Below are 23155 nucleotides of genomic sequence, written 5' to 3'. Positions count from 1 at the left end.
AAGTCAAGCACTCAAGCTGGAGTACCTGGGTTTATAGCCAGGCTCTGTGAATTATTTACTTAGCTTTATGACCTTAAGTAGAAATTAAATTACTTAATCTCTCAGTATCTATGTTTCCACACAGTAAAATGATATTGGTAATAGCCAAACTCCTAGAGTTGGTATGATGTTTAAATGAGTTAATTTAACTTGGCAATTAGAGTAATATTTGGCACATAGTAAATACCATGTAATTAGTAGTGGTCAATATCCATTGAAAAGTAAAGCCAGGCACAGTGGCTGAGGTGGGAAGATCATTTGAGCCCAGGAGTTTGAGACCAGCCTGGGCAACAGAGAGAGACCCTGTTTCTTTAAAAAAAAAAAAAATAAGTGAGGGAACTTTTCTAAGCAGAAATTTTACATTGTTTCTTTTTGTTTGAACTCATATTTTCCCTTTTACCTTCTCCACAGAATTATTCTAATGCAGTATATATTTTTACTTGAAAGTCTCTTATCATACTTCTTCATAAGAAAATATGTTTAATATGTCATACTGAAAAGACTTATTTCCTATAACTTAAAAGCTACTGATTAAAAAGTTCTTTTGGAATAATTTATTACAGCAATTATTAGTGTATAATTGATCAAATCAGGTAGACATATTACTATTTTTGATACTTAAAAATTAAAATAAAATAATCAGAAATGTATCTCTTAATGAAATGGATAGAGCTCTTCATGCTTTAGTGTTGCTAAATTAGACCAGGTGTTAAAATCAGACAAGGTGCATTGGAAATTAATAGTAAAAAAACTCCTATAAATGTGGAGTTTACAAATTGGTGATTGTTAAGCATAGTCTTTTTCATAAAATCAATAGTGTATTCCCAATGAATTATCTAAATTAAATAAAAACATGATAGGAATGAATAAAAGAAGAGAGAAATAGATGACAACAATGAATAGGAGGCTTATGCTCAATAAATTTATACTATCTTTTGCCAAATTTAAAAAATGCGTAGTTTATCCTAAGAGTCTAAAGAAATCAAGAACATACAAAACATTAACTTACCTCCAAATTGCATTACTTTTAATTGAACATGTAACATTGATCTGTTATAAGCAAATATATATTATTTCTGAACATATATACTACTACTAATAGTTAATGTTATTGAATGTTTATTCTGTGCTTAGAAAACTGTTGTAAGTACTTTGAAGGTGCCATTATTAGCCCTACTTTAAAGGTGAAAAACTAAAACACAAAGATATTAAGAAACTTGCCCAAGTTAACACAAGTAGCAAATGGTAGATTTGAAATTTAATACAAGCAGTCTGACCCAGAGCCCATATTCTCTTTTAAAATTTTACATATTTAAGGTATACAATTTGCTGTTTTGGTTATTACAGTCAAGCAAATTAACCTGTCATCTCACAGTTACCTTTTTTTTGGTGGTAAGAGCCACTAAAATCTATTCTCTTAACAAATTTCCTGTGTACAATACAATCTTACTAACTATAGTCTTCATGCTTTATACCTCTGGACTTATTTATGTCACATGGAGAGAGAGGGAGCAAGAGAGAGAGAGAGAGAGATGGGATCTCCACACTCTTTAAACAACCAGCTCTTGCATGAACTACTGTGCCCATCACCAGAATAGTATTCAGTGGACCTGATAGGTTTTTAACCCTCACCCATTTCTACCCTCTACCCTTCTTGGTTTCCCATGTCCTTTATATCTTTTTGTGTCCATATATGCCCGTCATTTAGGTCCCAATCATTAGAGAGTGCATGTGGTGTTTGTTCTTCCATTCATGAGATATTTCAGTTAGGATAATGATCTCCAGTTCCATCCAAGTTTCTGGAAAAGACATTATTTAATTCCTTTTTACAGCTGAGTATTACTCCATATACCATATTTTCTTTATCCACTCATCAGTTGATGGGCACAGTTGAGTACAGGTGTCTTTTTGATAAAATGACTTCTTTTCCTTTGGGTAGATACACAGCAGTGGGATTGCTGGATCTACATTGATTTCTTTGAGAAATCTCCATACGGTTTTCTCTAAAATTTGTACTAATATACAGTCCCACCAATAATGTATAAGCATTCCTTTATCTCTGCATCCACATCAGCACCTATTGGTTTTTGACTTTCTGATAATGGACATTCTGATAGAGATAAGGTGGTATCTCATTATAGTTTTAATTTTCATTTCCCTTATGATAGTGGTCTTGAGCATTTTTTAATATGTTTGTTGGCCATTTGTCTATCTTCTTTTGAAAAACTTCTGTTCATATGTTTGGCCCACTTTTTGATGGGGTTGTTTTTTTCTTGCTGATTTGTTTGATTTCTTTGTAGATACTGGATATTAGTGCTTTGTTGGATGTATAGTTTGTGAATATTTTCTCCCATTTTGTAGGTATTTATTCTATTAATTATTTCCTTTGCTGTGCAGATGATTTTTAATTTAATTAAGCCCCGTTTATTTATTTTTGTTGTTGCTGCATTTGCCTTTGGGATCTTAGTCATAAATTCTTTACCAAGGCCAATATCTAGAAGAATTTTCCTACATTTTCTTCTAGAATTTTTATGGTTTCATGCCCTGAATTGAAGCCTTTTACCCATCTTGAATTAATTTTTATATATAACAAGAGGTAGGGGTCCTGTTACATTCTTCTGCTTGTGGCTCTCCAGTTTTCCCAGCACAATTTATTGAATAGGTCTTCCTTTCACCAGCGTATGTTGTCTGCTTTGTTGAAGATCACTTGTTCATCCATACATGGTTTTATTTCTGGATTCTCTATTCCGTTCCATTGGTCTATGTCTCTCCTTTTTTTTTTTTTTACCAACACCATGCTGTTTTGGTTAGTATAGTCTTGTAGTATAATTTGAAGTCAGGTAATGTGATTCCTCCAGATTTGTTCTTTTTGCTTAAGATTGCTTTGGGTATTCAGGCTCTTTTTTGGTTCCAAATGAAGCTTTGGATTATTTTTTCTAGTTCTGTGAAATATAATGTTGATATATGGATGGGGATTTCATTGAATCTGTAAACCACTTTGGGTAGTATGGATATTTTAATGATGTGATTCTGCCAATCCATAGAAAGGGATGTTTTTCCATTTGTTTTTGTCTTCTGAGATTTCTTTCATCGGTGTTTTGTAGTTGACCTTCCTTGGTTAAGTACAGTCTTAGGTATTTAATTTTCTTGGTAGCTATTGTAAATGGTATTGAGTCCTTGATTTGACTCTCAGCTTGACTATTAGTATATAGAAAGGCTACTGATTTGTGTACATTGATTTTGTAGCTTGAGACACTGCAGAATTTATTTATCAATTATAGGAGGTTTTGGTGGAGTCCTTAGGGTTTTCGAGGCACAAGGTCATATCATCAGCAAATAAGTATAGTTTGATCTCCTCTTTCCCAATTTGGATGCCCTTAATTTAATTCTCTTGCCTGATTTCTCTGGCTGGGACTTCTAATATTATATTGAATAGACAATGCTGACACTGAGTAACCTTGTCTTATTCCAGTTCTTAGGGAGAATGCTTTAAACTTTTCACCATTCAGTAGGATGTTCGCTGTGTGTTTGTCATATATTGCTTTTGTAATTTTGAGATATGTTTCTTCTATGCCTAGTTTCATGATAACATGAAAGAGTGCTAGATTTTATCAAATGCTTTTTCTGCATCTGTTGAGATGATCATATGGTCTTTGTTTCATTTCTGTTAATGTGGTGAATCAGTTTTATTGATTTGCATATGATGAACCATCCTTGCATTCCTGCAATGAAATCCAGTTGATCGTGGTGAATTATCTTTTTGATGTGTTGTTGAATTCAGTTTGCTAGTATTTTGTTGCAAATTTTTGTATCTGTATTCATACATGAATTGGTCTATAGTTTTCTTTTTTGTTGTGTCCTTTCCAGGCTTTGGTATCAAGGTGATACTGGCTTCATAGAATGAGTTCGGGAGAATTCCCTCCTTCTTGATATTATGCGTTAATTTCTATAGGATAGGTATAAGTTCTTCTTTGTATGTCTGTTAGAATTCAGCTGTGAATCTGTTGGGTCTGGGGTTTCTTGTCACTGGAAGAATTTTTTATTACTGCTTCAATCTCAATATTCATTATTGCTCTGTTCAGTATTTCTATTTCTTCCTGATTCAGGGTTGGGAGGTTGTGTGTTTCCAGGAATTTATCCTTTTCCTGTAGGTTTCCTAGTTTGTTTGCATAGAAGTTTTCATAATATTCACAAATGATATTTTGTACTTTTGTGATATCAGTTGTAATGTCTCCTTTTTCATGTCTAATTGAGTTCTTTCTCTTCTGTTTCTTGTTAAGCTAGTTAGTGGTCTATCAATTTTATTTATCTTTTGAAAGAACCAACTTTTTGTTTCATTGATGTTTGTTGGTTTCCATTTCATTTTGTTCTACTCTGAACTTTGTTATTTCTTTTTTTCTGCTGGCATTGGGCTTCGTTTGTTCTTTTTCTAGTTCCTTGAAATATGACATTAGGTTTTTAATCTGTGATCTTTCTGTCTTTTTGATGTAGGCATTTAAGGCTATAAACTTTCCCCTTAGGACTGCTTTTGATGTTTGAAAACTTGTGTCCCCATTGTCATTCAGTTCAAGGAATCTTTTGATTTCTACCTTAATTTCATTCATTGATCAAAGGATCGCTCAGGAGCAAGTTTTTCAATTTCCATGACTTTGTGTAGATTTGAGAATGTCTCTTGGAATTGATTCCTAGTTTTTTTTATTCCACTTGGTCTGCAAAGATACATGGTATGATTTCAGTTTTTCTGAATTTGCTGAGACTTGTTTTGTGGCATAAGATTTGATCAATCTTGGAAAATGCCACATGTACTGATGAGAAGAATGTATATTCATTAGTTTTTGGTTAAAATATTCTGTAAATGTCTGTTAGGTCCATTTGTTCTAGAGTCTCATTTAAGTCCAGTGTTTATTTATTCATTTTCTGCTTCTATGATCTGTTCAGTTTTGTGAGGGGAGTGTTGAAGTCCCTGGTAATTAAGATGCCACTGATTATTTCTTTGCTTAGATGTAGTAGAATTTGCTTTATGAATCTGGGAGCCTCTTTGTTAAGTGTATATATATTTAGATTTGTTATGTCTTTTTGTTGAGTTTTTCCCTTTACCATTATATAATGACAATCTTTGTCATTTTTACCATTGTTGATTTAAAGTCTATTTTATCTGATATGAAAATGGCTACAACTGCTCACTTTTGGATTCCATTTGCGTGGAATATTTTTTCCATCCCTTTACCTTGAGTCTGTGTGAGTCCTTGCAATTTAGATGTCTTTCTTGGAGACAGCATATAGTTGCATTTTGTTCTTTCATCCATTCAACCTGTCTGTGTCTTTTAATGGGGACATTCAGTCTGTTCACATTTAATTTTAGGTTTTTTTTTTTAAGATGGAGTCGCACTCTGTTGCCCCAGCTAGAGTGCACTGGCATCATCATAGCTCACTGCAACCTCAAATTCCTGGGCTCAAGTGATCCCCCTGACTCAGCCTTCTAGGTAGCTGGGACTATAGGCATGCACCACCATGCCTGGATATTTTTTATATTTTTAGTAGAGATGGGGTCTTACTCTTGCTCAAGCTGGGTGAACCTTTGAGCTCAAGTGATCCTCCTGCCTGAGCCTTCCAAAGTGCTAGGACTACGGGCATGAGCCACCACTCCTGGCCAGATTGTTAGTGTTGGTATGTGGGATGCTGTTCTGTTCATCTTTTTGGATGATACTTTATTGTTTTGTTTTACCCCTTGTGCTATTGTTTTATGAAAGCTGTGAGCTTTACCTTTTGGATATTTTTACACTGGTTGATATCTATCATGATGTTCCATGTATAATGCACTTTTGAGCATTTCCTGTTGGGTAGGTTTATTAGAGCCAAATTTCCTTAGTGTTTGCTTGATCTGAAAAAGTCTTTATTTTTCCATCCTTTATGAATCTTAGTTTTGCGGGTTCCAGAATTCTTGGCTGGCAGTTTTTCTGTTTAAGAAGTCCAAATATGTGGTTCCAATCCCTTGTGGTTGATAAGGTCTCAGCTGAAAAGTCTGCTGGAAGCCTGATAGGTTTTCCTTTTTGGGTTAGTTTTTGGTTTCATATTCTAACTTGTAGAATTTTCTCCTTTATTTTGACTTTGGCCTGGTTGATGACTATTTGTCTTGGAGATGACCTGTTTGCTATGAATCTTCTTGGTGCTCAATGACCATCTTATAGCAGGATATCTGAATCTGTGGTGATGCCAGGGAAGTTCTCCTCAATAATTCCCTCAAGTAGGTTTCCTATGCTTTTTTCTTTTTCTTCTTCTCCTCAGGAAGACCTATACTTCTTATATTGGCCTGCTTTGCATAAACCCATACTACTCTGAGTGATTTTTCATTCTTCTTTCTTTCTTTTCTTTTTTTTTTTTTTTTTTGCATCTTTGAGTGACTGGGTTAGTTTGAAAGCCTTGTCTTCAAGCTCTGAGATGCTTTCTTCTCTGTGGTCTACTCTAGCCTATTATCGATGCTTTCTGCTGTGTTTTGAAATTCCCTGAATTACTCTTATATTTCTTTAAGTTCTGTCATATTATTTTGTTATATTGTCTATTTCTTTAGTGAGTTTTTTATTTTTTTCATTTATGTCCTGAAACTTCTTTTTTTGGTTTCTTTGTGTTGATTTTCAACTTTCTCTCCAATCACATTCATCTTATTTTCCATCCACATTCTGAACTCTGACATTTTGACAATTTCCTTTAGGTTGGGGTCTATTGCTGGATACCAATTATGAAACTCTGGGAGTGTGAAAACGACATGTTTTCACGTTTCCATAGTTCTTATTCTGTTTCCTTCTCACGTGATATCTGTTCTCTGAGCACAGGACAGATAAGCTTTCAGTATACCTGTTGTTCTCTGCTGGGAACTCTCCTATTTCGGACCAAGAAATAGAAGTGGCTCACTTTTGTCCTACTCTGGAGGATTGACCTGGCATGAGTTGTGCGGATGCCCTATGAATGTTTAATACTCCTGCTCTCCTGCATCTCCCAGCTCACCATTTTCCTGTGTTTGTCACTTGCCATCCCCACATTGCAGAGTGAGTGAATGCCCCACCTAGTTCTGCCAGCAGCAGCCGTGGTCATCCCACGCCAGGTTGAGAGCTATTAAAGCTTTTCATTGTTTTTAAAAAAATCTTTTTGTGTTCTTAAATATAAAGTACTTATAAGCAATATATAGTTTTAACCGTCATAATAATTTTTTTGTCTTTTATTTTAAATTTAAAATTATATTACTATATATATTACTATATATATTCAAGGTGTACACCATAATGTTTTTTATATACTAATACATAGTGAAATGGTTACCAAAGTTAAACAAATTAACATATTCATTATCTCATATAAGTTGTACCTTTTTTGTATGTGTGTGTGGTAAAGGCACCTAAAATCCACTTTCTTATCACATTTCCAGTATAGTATACAATATTATTAACTATAATGCTCATACTGTACACAATTTCTAGATTTATTCATCATGCATAACTGCAACTTTGTACTCTTTGACCTACATCTCTCCATTTTCTCTCCTGTCATCCTCCCTTAGTAACCACCATTCTATTCTATATTTCTATATATTTGAGTTTTTAAAAAGATTCCATATATATAAATGAGATCATGCAATATTTTGCTCTTTGTATTTGGCTTATTTTACTTAGCATAAAGTGCTCCAGGTTTATCCATTTTGTCTTCATTTTAATCCTTTTATATTTCATGCATTTAGTAATATACTGGGGTATAAAATCTACATTTTATGCTTTGTTTTGTACTTGTCTTACATATTTTATATTCTTATTTGTTTATTTTTTTCCTTGTGTTTCATTTAATGGAAGGAAACAAGATGATACAAAGAGGTAGTTAACTTATTTTTAAGTAGTTGTTTCCAGAAGGCCATAAATTGTCATTCACTTGAGATGTGTCAGATCATATGAGGAAAGTATTATTTATGTATGCATAGATACAGAGAATACTTTTCGTAGAATGGTAGGAAGTTCAACAGAATTGTTACCAGAAATCAAAGACCAGATGCTTATTATTCTTTGAGAGTGTAAGTTTAGTGAGCACAAAGACAGTATGTATTTGATTTACTATCTGGCCTGTTTAACACATAGTATCCTACTTTTTGAATGAATAACTGATTAAATGACTGAATAAACAGATTGGCTGTAGCTATGGTAGATTTCCAAGAACAACACAATGGAGTCAGAAGTCTTCATTTTAAGGTTTCATCCTGCTGCTTTAAAACATGAACTTAAGCAAGCACTTAAACATTTCTTGGTTTCAGTTTATTCATTGTTAGGTCAGAGTGAGGATTTAATAACATGAGGAGTGTCAAATCATTTTGAAATTCTAAATTTCTAGACACATATGATGCATTATTATTAGTAATTTTAAGATATATTACTTATCAAAACCCATTTATACTGTTCCAGACAAAATAAAAATCTTTCCTTTGAGTGCTAAAGTGCACATGGATATTTAATTTTTAGATCATGAACTTTTAGAGGGAAAACACAGTGCCTTTTCTGGTTTTTATTAAGAATAGTAATTTTATAGAATATTATAACTTATAATGTGCTTCTGATTTATATTATCTATCTCTTTATTATTCCTACCCACTCTGTTAGGTAGAAAGCCATATTGTCTAGTGGTTACAGCTTTGTTGCTTGAATTCAAATCTCAAATGTCACTTTTATTTGCTTGTTTGTGGTATAACTTTGGATAAGTTATTTATTTTTCCATGTCTTGATTTTCTCAGGTATAAAACGGGGATAACAATGGTACCTACATGACAGAGGTTGTTGTGAGGATTAAATAAGTTAGTACATTTAGCATTTAGGACACTCTGTGGCATGTACAAATGCTCAGAAAATTTTAATCATCTATTAAAAATTAATGTACATAGTAATAATACATTACTTTAAATTAATGTTCATATTAACATAGAAATAATTGTTCATATTTCTAGTAATACAATCCTTGTGTTATAATTACAAAAACAGAGGTTGGAAGCTGTGAAGTGTTTTGTCCGTTTCTCAGAAAGTGGCAGAACGAAAACTCACCTAGATATTCTACATTCAAGTTCAGTGCTATTGTATAATAAATATTTGGCTCTTTATAACATAAGGCTTTAAAGTAAACATTTTTGTATGATAGTAGTTGAAAGAACCAATTTAATTGAGGAATCTCCTTGGGAATTCTGAATACAATTGAAACTCAAAAAATTAAGATGAAAGTCTTTGGTCTTGATTAGTTCATGTTTAAAAAATTAAGATCAAAGTCTTCGGTCTTGATTAGTTCATGTTTATACTTTCATATCAGTGCAAGTTTTTAAATATGTGTATATTAACTGGAGGTAACCATTCTGGTTCTAGAGGGAGGATTAAATCTGGCTTCTCAGGCCAAATTTTAATGACAGCAGATAAAAACAACCTAAAGTTAATTGTTATGGTTTGGAGTGGGGGATGGGGTGAGGGGGTGTCTTGTTATCTTGGATCACTCACTGCCTGATCAATCCTGGAATCAGGCAGCCAAATAATATTATAGCTGAAAGAACCTTAAAGGTTATATAACTCAGCATTCTCATTTTGCAGATGGCACCCTGAGAAGGTAAATACCGTACTCATTGTCACAGAGTCAGTTGAACTAGAATCAAGGTCTGCCAATTCCTAGGCTAGTACTCCATCGGTTATAGTACATTTGGTGCTCAGAAAAACAGGTGACATGCCAATAGAACTAGCAAAAGAAGTAACTTAAAACTTTTGTACATATAAGGTTAAAGTTTAATTCTGAGTGTTCTTTTGGAGGCAGACACACTACAATTCATTTCGAAGCAGGATATCGCTGTGCTCTTCAAGAGCAATATGTTACCAACTTCTCAATCAATTGCTTTGTTGCTGTCTGTAGTCATCTTGACTCTTCTTTGGCTGTTGATTATCTGGTTTGGGAATTCAGCAGATTCTGCTTTTATTTTTACCCTATTCCGCTGTTAACATTTTGGGTAATTCACTGCTCATTAGAATATCAGTCAGAGAGAGGAGTCAAAGAACGGAGGTCACACATAAGTTGATTCATTTTTTTTTAGATAAGTATTTTTAGATAACTATTAGTTCTGTTTCTTCAATTTCCAGAAAATGGAAGTAGAGAAAATGGAAATTAAGGTTCATGGATGTTAATTTGCCATTGTTATTCTTATATAGCAACTACTTCTAATTTTTGTTTAAAACCTTACTCTACATGTTCTTTCACATACTCCAATAGAAGTTTGAAATATAACAAGAACAGTACAAACTGTATACCCCTGTTGTGAGAGTTAAACAAGGTTCAATATATTAGATATATTCATAGTTCATAAACCAGAAAGTTTAATATGAAATACATAAGATATTATCATCCTCATTTTTCTTACTAGGAAACCGGAGTTTGTGATTCTTCTCTGGGTTTATTGGGGCTTACCACAGGCTCCATATAGCATCCCACTCTGTCAAAGACACTTGCAGCACAAAAGGATCTGGGTCATAAGGACCAGGCAGAGCAGCTTGCACCACAGCCTGCAGTACCTCAAACTCTTCCTTATGCTGGGCTGTATTCACAGTTGGCAGCCATGTGGATTGAACCTACAAGTACTGAGTGTTGATGTATGTGGCTATAAGAACTTGTAATATTTAGATGTATGTACCATTGAGTTGAATGAACTTCCACTAAAGCACACTTCTCTTAATTTTTATTACCAGGTAATCTTGGCCGGGTGGACCAGGTCTCTGAATTTGAGTATGATCTATTCATTAGGCCGGATACCTGTAATCCACGCTTCCGAGTTTGGTTCAACTTTACTGTTGAAAATGTGAAAGAATCACAGGTGAGGGAAATAGTGGATGTCTTCAGAGTGGTTTTGGTAAGAAGAATATGCTTTTGTTTTCTTTTAAACATATCAAAATAATGACTGTATTTGGAACATACTCTTGTATATCTACAACAATAATATAGTTTGTTTCAAGATATAGAGAAATAGGTTCAGTATGGTGACTTTTGTTGTCTGATGGTTATTAAATAATACAAATATTTATCTGAGAATAAAGTGTTCTTTACTGATTGAAGTATTAGCATGGCTTCCTTGAAGGACAGGGATACTTCAAGGAAACAATGGAAGTAACTTGCTTGTATGTTTATGTAGGGTACTGTTCTCTATTATCTCGTCTCTATAAAGACCTGTGAGAAATGCTTTTGTTTTCCTGTACAACAGGATGTGTATATCTTTAGAATAATATGATTCTTGTAACTGATCCTATTTTCCCTTTGCTTTGGCAGCTGGGAAACTCAGACCCAAGTTTATATAGCCCTCTCCAGTGATTTTGGAAAACTTTTTTGTTTGTGTTTTTGTGTAACTCTTCTTTTACAGCTTGAGTATCCCTTATCCAAAATGCTGGGACTAGAAGTACAATTTTGGTATTTTTCAGGTTTTGGTATATTTACACATACATAATGAGATATCTTGTGGATGGGACCCAAGTATAAATATGAAATTAATTTATATTTCATATACTCCTCATACACATAACCTGAGGTAATTTTATACAATATTTTTAATAGTTTTATACATGTAAAAATTATTTTCCACATGTGGCATCATGTCATCACTTAAAAAGTCTTATATTTTGGAGCACTTTGGTTTTGGATGTTTGGATTAGGGGTGCTCACTTGCATTTATAATGTATTAATCTGCTTTTAAACATGATTTCTTCAGCAACATTTTCTAACAGTGCACAGTGGGTTTTGTTTTGTTGTTTGTTTTAATTTTTTTTATTTCAGGAAATTATGGGGGTACAAACATTGTGGTTGCATGTTATGACTTTGCTACATCCCAACTGTGATTTGAGATGTGCCGTTTTGTTTTTTTGAGACAGGATCTTGCTCTGTTTCCTGGCCTAGAGTGCAGTGGTGTCACCGTAGCTCACTGCAACCTCAAACTCCTTAACTTAAGCAATCCTCCTGCCTCAGCCTCTAGAGCAGCTGGGACTACAGGCATGCACCACCATGCCCAGTTGATTTTTTATTTTTTGTAGAGACGGGTCTTACTGTTGCCTAGGCTGGTCTCGAATTCCTGGCCTTAAGTGATCCTCCTGCCTTGGCCTCCCAGAGTGCCAAGATTACATGCATGAGCCACTGTACCAGGCCAAGTACACGTTTTCATAATCTTTTCAAATCCTATTTTTTATGACAAGAGTATTGATGAAAATAGAGCTAAATACATATGTTTTAAATAAACATTAATAAAAATCAAATCCTAATAAATTAGTAGTTATTCTATTATATTGAGACAGCTGACCATGGAAGATTGCACAAACTTTGCACACATAATGATGTTATGATTCTTTTAAGCAGATAAAAGCACAGCCCTGTAACCCAACATCTACCTTCTTCCTTCATGTTGTCTTTTTTTAGTATATCTGGGAGAAGGTAGGGAGTTTGTTTAATTTTTCCTTCTGAGTCAATCTGTCTTGCATTCACCTGGTTGCTTGCTTGCTTCTCTCCATTTATCTCAGCTGCAACTTGAGTCATGTGTTATATAGTGGTCAGTGCCTGGAATTTACACAATGGTTAGTGTCTTCTATACAATGCTATTCATGGCATGCTGGCTTCAGCAAAAAGGGGATGCAGAAACAGCCACTTCACTTTACAATGCCATTGATGCAGGACTGGGTGTATGTAATGTTTACTGAAGTTTTGGGGCTAATTGGAAGGAATCAAATATAGGTGAGAGCTCTAAACATTGTTTGCTAAATATGACTTATCTCAGAATTTTAGGACATGAGGGAGAAAAATAAAGAGTGAAACCCCACATGCAGAGCCCCTTAAGGACAAAATTTAATTCCTAACTTTGCTTCTTGGACTTATTTACTCTCCAGTGAGAGAGTTCCTTTTTCAGTTTTAAACAGTAGTAATAGTCACATTTCTTCTCTCTCTTGGCTAAAGGAAAACCCTCATTTTACCTACAGGGGTTCACCTGACCCTAGGATTGTCCTTCTTGTTTGATCAAGATGATCAATAAACCTCAAAGTGTAGTTTCCAAAATCTATGTTACTAAATCCAGAGAGTAAAACTCACAGCAGGAGGCCACATGTCCTAGACCTAGTCTCTTGGCACTCCATATTTGGGCCCCCTGCGAAGATCTCTCTACTGTCTCATGTTAGTAACTTTTGGGTGTCACATACACATACCTCTGAAAAACAAATAATAATTCTGAAGCAGTAGAGGTAATTCATATGAAGGCAAGGAAATATTTTCTTAAAAGCATGATAATCTGCCATGATTTTTAAATTCATAAACAGGATTATTCTTTTCCTTTTTTCACAGCCTATGCACATCCTTCAGTTTGCCTACTGGATCCAGAACTCACTACTTCCTATAAGGCTGATTAATTTTCTTTTTCTTTTTTTTTCTTTTCTTTTTTTTCCCCTTTTTAAAAATTTTTTTTATTTCAGCTTATTATGGGGGGTACAAAGTTCAGGTTACATACGTTGCCCATGTACCGCCTATCCGCCCAAGTCAAAGCTCCAGGCATATCCATTCCCCAGACAGTGCGCATTGCACTCATCATGTAGGTATATACCCATCCCCTCCTCGCACCCTCCCCCTCGCCGAGTCAGCACCTTCAAGCGTGACCATTTCCCAGACGGTGCACAACGCACTCATCATGTAGGCATGCACCCATCCCCTCCTCCCACCCCCCACGTCAGTCTGATATCCGATTGGTATCATTCCCAGATGTGAATTTAGGTGATGATTGGGGAAACCAATTTTCTGGTGAGTACATGTGATGCTTGTTTTTCCATTCTTGGGATACTTCACTTAATATAATGGGTTCCAACTCTCTCCTGGAGAACCAAAGAGATGTAGTATCACTGTTATTTCTTATAGCTGAGTAATTTTCAAACAATACAATCATCTATCCTCATTATGTTCTTTGCTAAATAGAGACTTAGCAGAAGCTCTGAAATTGTACTGTTTCTTAAACTTTGCATCACATAAAATTCTTGGTCTAATTTTTTGTTAACTTTAGTCTCTATAAAGGTTAATTTTATACAGTTTATACAGGTTAGGAGGAAGAGTGGAGGGCAACGTGACTAGAGAGTTAGAGAAAATGTATTCTTTCAGTTATGCTACATGAAATAGTCTTTAGACAAGTTTTTCATACATTTCAAAGTGCTCTTCTAGTTTGCTTACAGGGATGTTCTTGTCTCTGCCAGAGTGTTATAGCTTTCATATTACATATTTAAGCTATACAGCCTTTTTTGCAATCATTCAATTAAATGAACAAGTAACATGAATATGTTCCAAGGTGTTATTCTAACAAGGAGTTTGTTTTGTTTTATGAATGCTTATTTTTTAAAGTGGAAGGAATCAGTATTTGCTCTCTCTGGGTTCTGTCTCTTCATATCCAGTGCTATCCTATCCTCATTACAATTAGAAAACATGAACATGTTTATCTGGTTTCCTGGAGCCTGATGCTTTTATCAGCCTCTTTCTGTGGGCCATTGCCTCATCAACTGTAATCACATTATCGTTATGGAAATCTGTCTCAAGAAGGCATAAATATCTGCTGGAAGGATACAAGATATTATCTCTAGTTCACAGGATATTTGTTTCATGGTTGTCTACATGAAAGAGAATAGTTTTACTATTAAGTTTGACTTGTGAGGTCTGTTTTTATAACATCTCTTCCTATAATCTTTTTCCATCTCTCCAATTTCCGTTAAAATGAGACCTGCATGAATGTAATCTAGTCAAGAATTTTATTTAGGTCTTGGTAGTAGCAGGCAAAAAAGAATATTAGTCGTCACAGGCTGACTCTATTAAATGAATGTTGAAAATTGTAGCATCAAATATACTGTATAAACAGGTCTAGCTTTTGAGTTATTTTCCTTGATGTTTCTAGGAAGCTATAAAAGCTTAGAGCACATGGTGCTATATCCCAGGACTTATATATTTACCCCTAAAGGTAGTTGCTAAATAGTGCCTTAGCAAGAGTTGGTAAAAACTAAATGTCCTGATACCTTTGTGGAAAAGTAATTTTCTTTCTGAAAAACTAATATTAAATATTCTTATGTGGAAATTTATTATTAATGTAGATGAAAGCACTTGTGTGATATGAAAGCAACCTTCCTTATGATAAATACTCATGATAAAACTTCAACCAATAAAAGAAAATAAAATGATATATCTGAACTATTTAAACTCTATTTTTTAAAATATTCTTTTTATCTCTGTGAATTTATCTTTCCCAATTTTGATTATAAAAGTAGGCAATGCTCAAAGTAGTAAATTTGGAATATACAGGTAATTATTTGAAGCAGAGAAACACACACACACAAAACCATAATCTTACTTGTTAGAAGCAAATATTAATTTTGGCAATTTATTTCTAGGCTTATTTGTTTTCTATTGTGGATAATCATTAAATTTGTACTATACATGAATTTTTGTGTCTTTCTTCTAAAGAACCTAAACATTATCACAGGCAATTTTCTGTCATTAAAATCTTGATAATCATGGATGTACTTACTGTTAGACCATTGCATTACTCTTCTTGGGCATAGAGATTATTTCCCATTATATGTTGTTATAAATAACACTCTAGCGAACATCTTTATGCAGGAAATGTTACCCAAATTTCATTTTGCTTCCTTAGGATAAATTCCTATGAGGGAACTGATGGACAAAGGATATGAACATTTTAAAGACTCTTTATACTTATTTCTAAATTGCTGCCATAAACTTGATACTACTTTGCTGTCTTATCAGCAGTGAATGAGATGCCTTTCCTTGAATTTCTTTCTTTGACTTGTTTTATGAACTCAGATGTTCACACATCTGTCATAAATTGTTCCTTTTTCCTCACTTACTTTGAAGCTTTGCATAGATAAATGGGGTATGATGCAATGTCTTATGAGGGAATTAATTGTATTCCAACAGTAACATGAGACAACAAAATAGAGACATTTATTATTTTGACTCTTTTTCTCAATTCATCAATCGTGTTTTGTGTGGGTATGCCAACAGATTGTCCTCTGAAGTAAGTAATGAGAGAATTAAAAAAAGAAGTATTATTTTACAATAAAATATTTGTTGGATTTGCTACTAATATAAGCAGTAATGTGACTTAAACATAAACATACACACATACACATACTTTTATATAGATATGTTTAAATTTGACTTTAAAATTCCAAGAAAGTTTTCTTCTTCTTTAGTCTCCTTCCAGGAGAATTCAGGCTTATTGAAACTTCATTCCTGGCTGTGGCCAAAATCAATAGTCCACAGAGGCAGCATATCACAGTGGAAAAAGCACAGATTATGGATTCAAACAGACTTGGGTTTATATCCTGACTCTAATACTTATAAGCCATTTTACCCATGATCAGTTAAATTAATCTCTTGGTACCTTAGTTTTCTCATCTGTAAAATCAAGATAATAATACTACTTCACAGGGGTGTTGTGAATATCAAACAAGACAATGTATGTAAAGAGATTACCATGGTGTTTTGTAGATAGTAGGGCTCAGTATTTGATGGCTACTGTTTTTATTAAAACACCACAACAGCACTCACTACTAGTATTAATAGTAATAGTATAACAACAGCAAGAATGAAAACTACCACCAAAACAAATTACTACTAAAAAACTACTGCTGTTTTCCATTCTGCTCTTACTCTTTCTCCTCCTCCTTTTTCTCCTGCTTATCTTTTCCATCTCTTCCTTCTCCTCCTTTCAAAATCTGTTATTACGAATTATCATCATCATCATCATCATCAAGGAAAACGTAGTGGTTAAGAAATATGTACTCATTGTTAGACATATCTATGTTCCAGGCCTACTTTTGCCACTTAACTATCTCTGTAATTTTGTAAAAGTTATTGATTTTTTATGCATTTAAATTATTAATTTCTGTATGTATTCATTGGGGTTAATAGTACTTAATAGTGTTGATATAAGAATTACATGTGATAATGCATATAAAACACTAAATTTAATGCCTGGTACATAAGAAGCATTCAATAAATGTTAACTATTAATATTTCTATATTTCTAATACTACTTCTAGGACACAATAAATGTTCTCATTTTCTCTGTCATTCAATTTATTATAATGTTGGATAAAACTTACTGAACACTTTCATGTTATAGGTACTATTCTAAGCCTTTTATATGAATTGGTTCATTTAATCCTTAAAGCAATCATTTGAGGTAAATATTATTGTTACCACTTCACCCCCATTTTACAGATGAAGAAACTTAAAAGAACTGAGACACAGAAAGGATGAATAACTTGTTCATGATCACACAATTAGCAAGTAGTACAGACAAGATTTCTACCTAGATAGTCACTGTAGAAATGTTTACAGTAGTAAATTTGGAAAATATAGATAAGTATTGGGAGCAGAGAGAAAAAAAACCCTCAAACCTATAATCCTACTACCTAGAAGGAATTACTGTGAACCTTTTTAACATTAACTTTTTAAATTTACTGTGAATACCTCAGTGATATTGTGTGTTTGGTTCCATACCATTACAGTAAAGCGAATATCACAAAAAAGTGAGTCACATGGATTTCTTGTTTCCCAGTGCATGCAAAAGTTATGCTCACTATACTATAAAGTGTAGAATAGCATTATGTTTAAAAATATCAATGTGCATACCTTAATTAAGAAATACTTTGTTGCTACCAATGCTAACAATCATCTGTGCCTTCAGTGAGTCTTAATCTTTTGGCTTGTGGAGGGTCTGGCCTTGATGTTGATGGCTGCTGACTGATCAGGATGGTGGTTGCTGAAGGCTTGAGTAGCTGTGACAATTTCTTAAAATAAGACAAGAGTGCCACATTGATTTATGCTTCCTTTCATGAAGGATTTCTCTATAGCATGTGATGCTGTTTCATGGCATTTTACCCAGAGTAGAACTTTTTTCAAAATTGGAGTCAGTCCTCACTAATTCTAGATCTCTTGCTATTTCTACCACATCTGCAGTTACTTGCTTCACTGAAGTCTTGAATTCCTGAAAGTCATCTATGAAGGTTGGAATCAACTTCTTTGAAACTTCTTTTAATGTTAATATTTTGACTTCCTCTCATAAGTCATAAATATTGTTAATGGCATAGTGATTAGTGAATCCTTTCTAGATTTTCCATTTACTTTGCCCAGATACATCAAAGGAATCACAATCTATCACAGCTGTGGCCTTACAAAATGTATTTCTTAAATAACGAGACTTAAAAGTTGAAATTACTCCTAGATCCATGGGCTGCAAAATGGATGTTGTCTTAGCAGGCATGAAAACATTAATCTCCTCATACGTCTCCATCAGAGCTCCTGGGTGATTGTCCTAGGGGCATTGTTAGCGAGCAGTATATACTTTGAAAGGAATCTTTTTCTTGGAGCAGTATGTCTCAGCAGTGGGCTTAAAATATTCAGCATACTATCCTGTGAACAGATGTGCTATCATTCAAGCCTTGTTGTTCCATTTCTAGAGCACATGCAGAGTAGAATTATCATAATTCTTAAGGGCCATAGGATTTTTGGAATAGTAAATGAGCATTGGCTTCAGTTTGATGTCACTATTTTCATTAGCCCCTAACAAAAGAGTAAGCTTGACCAATAGTTAAAATTTAGTACCCATTCAAAGTAAAACTGTAGGATGAAAAGAAGTTTCTTATCAGATAAACGGTCCCTTCCAAGATTCAAGAGCAAACATCATAAATAGTTTTGAAAGTTTGAAAGCATTCACTTTAAAATGAGGAACAAGAGGAAATGACCTTATCAATATACTTTTCAAAATTATAGTGGAGACTCTAACTACTGCAATAAGTCAAGAAAAATAAATAAGTGGTATAATGATTAGAGAGAAGCATAATTATAATTATTTATGATTACATGAATGTCTGAAAAAAAATTCAAGAGACTCCATAGGCAAACTTTTAGAACTTATGCAGAGCTAAGCAGTGTTCCAGGATATAATATCAACATGTATACTATGATCAGAATGTTTGTGTCTTCCCAAAATTCATATGTTGAGATCCTAATCCCCAAGGTGATGGTATGGTATTACCATGAGGAGAGGATTAGGCATGAGGATGGAGCCCTCATGAGTGTGAATAGAGCCTTTCTAAAAGAGGTCCCAGAGAGCTGCCTTGCTTCTTCCATAATGTTAGGACACAGCAAGAAGGTGCCATCTATGAACCAGGAAATGGGTCCTCACTAGACAGGGAATCTGCCAGTACCTTGTTCTTAGGCTTTCCAGCCTCTAGGACTGTAAGAAGTAAATTTATATTGTTTATAAGCTACTTAGCCTATTTTAGTATTTTGTTGTAGCAGCCCGAAATGGACTAAGATGATCTATAATTTACTAATGTTTCTTTATATCAGCAATAATAAATCAGAAAATACAGTTAGAAAAAAATTCCCTGTACCATGGAAACAAAAAAAATCTAAGATGCCTAAGCATAACAGAGCTGTGCAGGGTGCAAGAACTTCATGGTAAAAATTATAAAACTTTATTTAAAGACATCAAAGAAGGCCTAAGTAACTAGAGAGAATATACACTTTATTCAACAGATAGTTAATGAACATCTCTCTCTACTAGGCACTGTTCTAGGCACTGTGGATATAGTAATGAAGACAGAAAGAAACATACTAGTGTTTGAGGAGTTTATGTTCTAGGTATGTGGTTCTGGGCAAGGAGAAAGGCGTAAATGAGTACATTAAGTAATATATTAAAATATGAAAATTGCTATGGATAAAGAAAAAGTAGAGGATTTCCTGATGGATTTGATATGGCTATGCAATAAGGAACGTGTCAAGGATGACTTCAGACTTTTGGCATGAGTGTCTGGAAGCTCAGGGGCTGTCTTATCTATAGAGATAAGAAAGGCCTGGGGGGTGGGGGGAGGGGATGGGTGTATACCTACATAATGAGTGCAATGGGCATTGTCTGGGGAATGGACACGTTTGAAGCTCTGACTGGGGGGAGGATGGGGGGCCTGGGAAATATACATAACCTGAACTTTTGTACCCCCATAATAAGCTGAAATAAAAAAAAAGGTCTCTAAAGGAACAGGTTTTGGGGAGAAGATCAGGAGTTCAATTTTAGACTAATTGAATGTGAGATACATATATATATCAGATATTCATATCAGCTAATGAGTAGGAAGGAATGTGGAAACTGAAAGAGAAGTCAGAATTGGAGATGTGCATATGGAAATTGTTGGCATATAAATGGTATTTAAAGCCATAAAACAGGATATCACCAAAAGAGTAAGTGTAGATAAAGAAGAGAAGAGGAACAAGGAGTAAGCCTAAGGAAGTTCCAAGCAAGGAACCAACAAGGAAACTTAAAAAGATAAGACTGTTAGTAGGAAGAAATCAAAGAGTGTGTATTATTCTGAAAGGCAAATGAAGAAAGTTTATGAAGGAGGAATGATTAATGCACTGTTAAAAACTCCTATTGATAGGTCAAGTAATATGTGGACTGTTGGATTTGAGAATATGGAAGGTTTTTTTTTTTTTTTTTTTGCTTTTAAGCTAAAATATTTTATTTTATTTATTTTAGAATATTATGGGAGTACAAATGCTTTGGCGACATAAATTGCCTTTGTACAGCCCAAGTCAAAGCTACAAGCATGCCCTTCCCCTAGATACCACGCCCCATGCCCATTAAGTGTGGGTTTACCCATTCCTTCCTCCCCCCTCCCACCTGCCCTATCTCTGATGAATTTCACTTCCATATGTGCATATGAGCGTTAACCGATTAGTACCAATTTAATGGTGGATACATGTGGTGTTTGTTTTTCCATTCTTGTGATACTTCACTTAGAAAAATAGGCTCCAGTTCCATCCAGGATAATACAAGAAGTATTAATTAGTTCACCATTTTTTATGGCTGAGTAGTACTCCATGGTAGACATATACTACATTTTTTTAATCCACTCATACGTTGATGGGCACTTGGGTTGTTTCCGTATTTTTGCAATTGTGAATTGTGCTGCTACAAACATTCAAATGTAGATGTCTTTTTTGTAGAATGTCTTTTTTTCCTTTGGATATATACCCAATAGTGGGATTGTTGGATCAAATGATAGTTCTACTTTTATTTCTTTGAGGTATCTCCATATTACTTTCCATAGAAGTTTCAGCTAACAATTTTTTGTTTATAGCAATAGTAATAAAAATAGTATGGCACTGCCATAAGATTAGACAAATAGTATACATGAGCAGAAATGAATTCAGAAACAAAGCTATTTATATAAGGGGACTTGGTATGTGGTATAAGTTGCATTACAAAATAGTAGAAATAGCAGGGTCTGTGTGTGGCAAATAATACACCTATCCCACACTATTTTAAAAAGCCTTATAGAAAGACTTACATATAAAAATGAATTAAAATTTAATTAAATAAAATAAATATTTTATTGTTTTAGGGAGTAGAATTGAATTTCTCATGCAAGGCACAGAAAAGCAAAATCATATAGAAATAGGTTGATACTTTTGAGTTTGTAAAAATAAGGTCTATGTGACAAAATATCCAAAGCTGAAAGGTATGCATTATCCTGGGAAAAGAAACTTGCACAGTATATTATCAATAAAAGATTGGTATCCAAAATATCCAGAGAACTCCTACAGGAAGAAAGAAAGAGAGAGAGAAAGAGGGAACGAGGTAGGGAGGAAGAATGGGAGGGAGGGTGGGTGGAAAGATAGAAGAAAGGAACAAAGCAGCCCAATAGGAAACAAACAAAAACAACCAAACAAGCCAAGGAAATAAATAAGCAACTCACAGATGACAAAATGAAAAAGGAAATAGAACTGTTCTCAAAGTGGTTGGGTTGAAAGGAAGAAATTTAAAATGAGATTGCACAAATACAAACAGCTAAGCATTAAACTTTGTAGTATTTATTAATAGGTATTTCACTATTGTAATAGTCATGAATGATTTTCATATTGTTAAACCCAATAAGACATATGGTACCCATTATCTTAATTTATCTTGCAGTTAATACTGTTGACATTTCACTCTTGCAAATTGTTACCTTGGCTTTCACTGAATTCTCTTATGGTATTCTTTTTATATGCCTGCTTATTTCTTCTGATTCTCCTTCATAGGAGTATTCTCCTCTCCTATGAACTCCTTAAAGATTGGTACTCACCATAATTCCATTTCATGTATTAAAGGATGGGAGAAAGTTGGGAGCAAGGAAACTGAGCTACTTTTCCTCACTGAATTTATGTAAATGTGTAATGAATGCTTAGATTGGGAGACTACAACAGTCCTGAATTTAAATTCAAGCTTAACTAGTTACTATTTGTGGACTTTCAGCTAGTTTCTTAGACTCTGATTCTGTTGACATATCAAATAATATTATTTCAAAGCATTGTTTAAAGTGAAATAATTGCATTCATTAATTTTGTTTAAAATCACATTAAATAATAAGCAGGTAGTAAAGTCCCTGGCATATGGTTTACTTTTAGAAAATATTTGTTAAATTTATTCAAGAAGTATTTTTTAAGAACCTATTATATGCAAGGCACTGTTCTGGGCACTGAAATGTAATAGCAATAAAAGATGTTGTCCCTATGCTTCATAGAACTTACATTTTAATGAGAAAAACATAAAGTGATAAACAAACATACAAAATGTAAATTTAGTATGGCGTTACATTTTATGAGTTGAATATACTTTATCACTAAACTAAATTATTATTTTAGATTCTAAGGTATTAACACTTACTGTCTAAATCTTATGTACAGTGATGCTCAATTTTCTAACCACCATAGAACATTGTTGCAATGTTATTTATTGAATAAATAAATAACTTAATACTTATAAAAATGAGACTATGACTAGAGAGAGAGTAATATTTAATCAGCAAACATTTTGGAGATTCACTGTGAACAAAAGTATTTGCATAAAAGGTCGTCCCTTTTTATACTCACAGAGCATACACTCTAGCAATGAGGATGAATCAAGTACACTAAAAACTATAAACCAATGTATAAAATGTTAAGTTTAGTACTAGAGATACATCTAAATTATTATGAAAGTTTATCACTTTTAGTTGGGCTG

General features: G+C 33.9%; 1 protein-coding gene across 3 annotated transcripts in view; it reads left to right on the top strand.

The window, feature by feature from the left end:
- Positions 1 to 23155, top strand: part of AGBL4 (AGBL carboxypeptidase 4) — a 1250690-nt gene that overhangs the window by 245526 nt on the left and 982009 nt on the right. For 2 of the 3 annotated variants that reach the window (XM_069477908.1, XM_069477909.1), the window contains one exon: positions 10779 to 10903. In XM_069477908.1, the coding sequence (XP_069334009.1) occupies positions 10779 to 10903 (125 nt within the window). Of the gene's footprint in view, positions 1 to 10778; positions 10940 to 23155 lie in introns of all 3 variants that reach the window. The other variant, XM_069477907.1, reaches the window with a different exon arrangement.

Source organism: Eulemur rufifrons, chromosome 8, assembly GCF_041146395.1.
Source record: "Eulemur rufifrons isolate Redbay chromosome 8, OSU_ERuf_1, whole genome shotgun sequence".
Lineage (NCBI taxonomy): Eukaryota > Metazoa > Chordata > Mammalia > Primates > Lemuridae > Eulemur > Eulemur rufifrons.
This window is presented reverse-complemented; position numbering and strand designations above follow the sequence as displayed.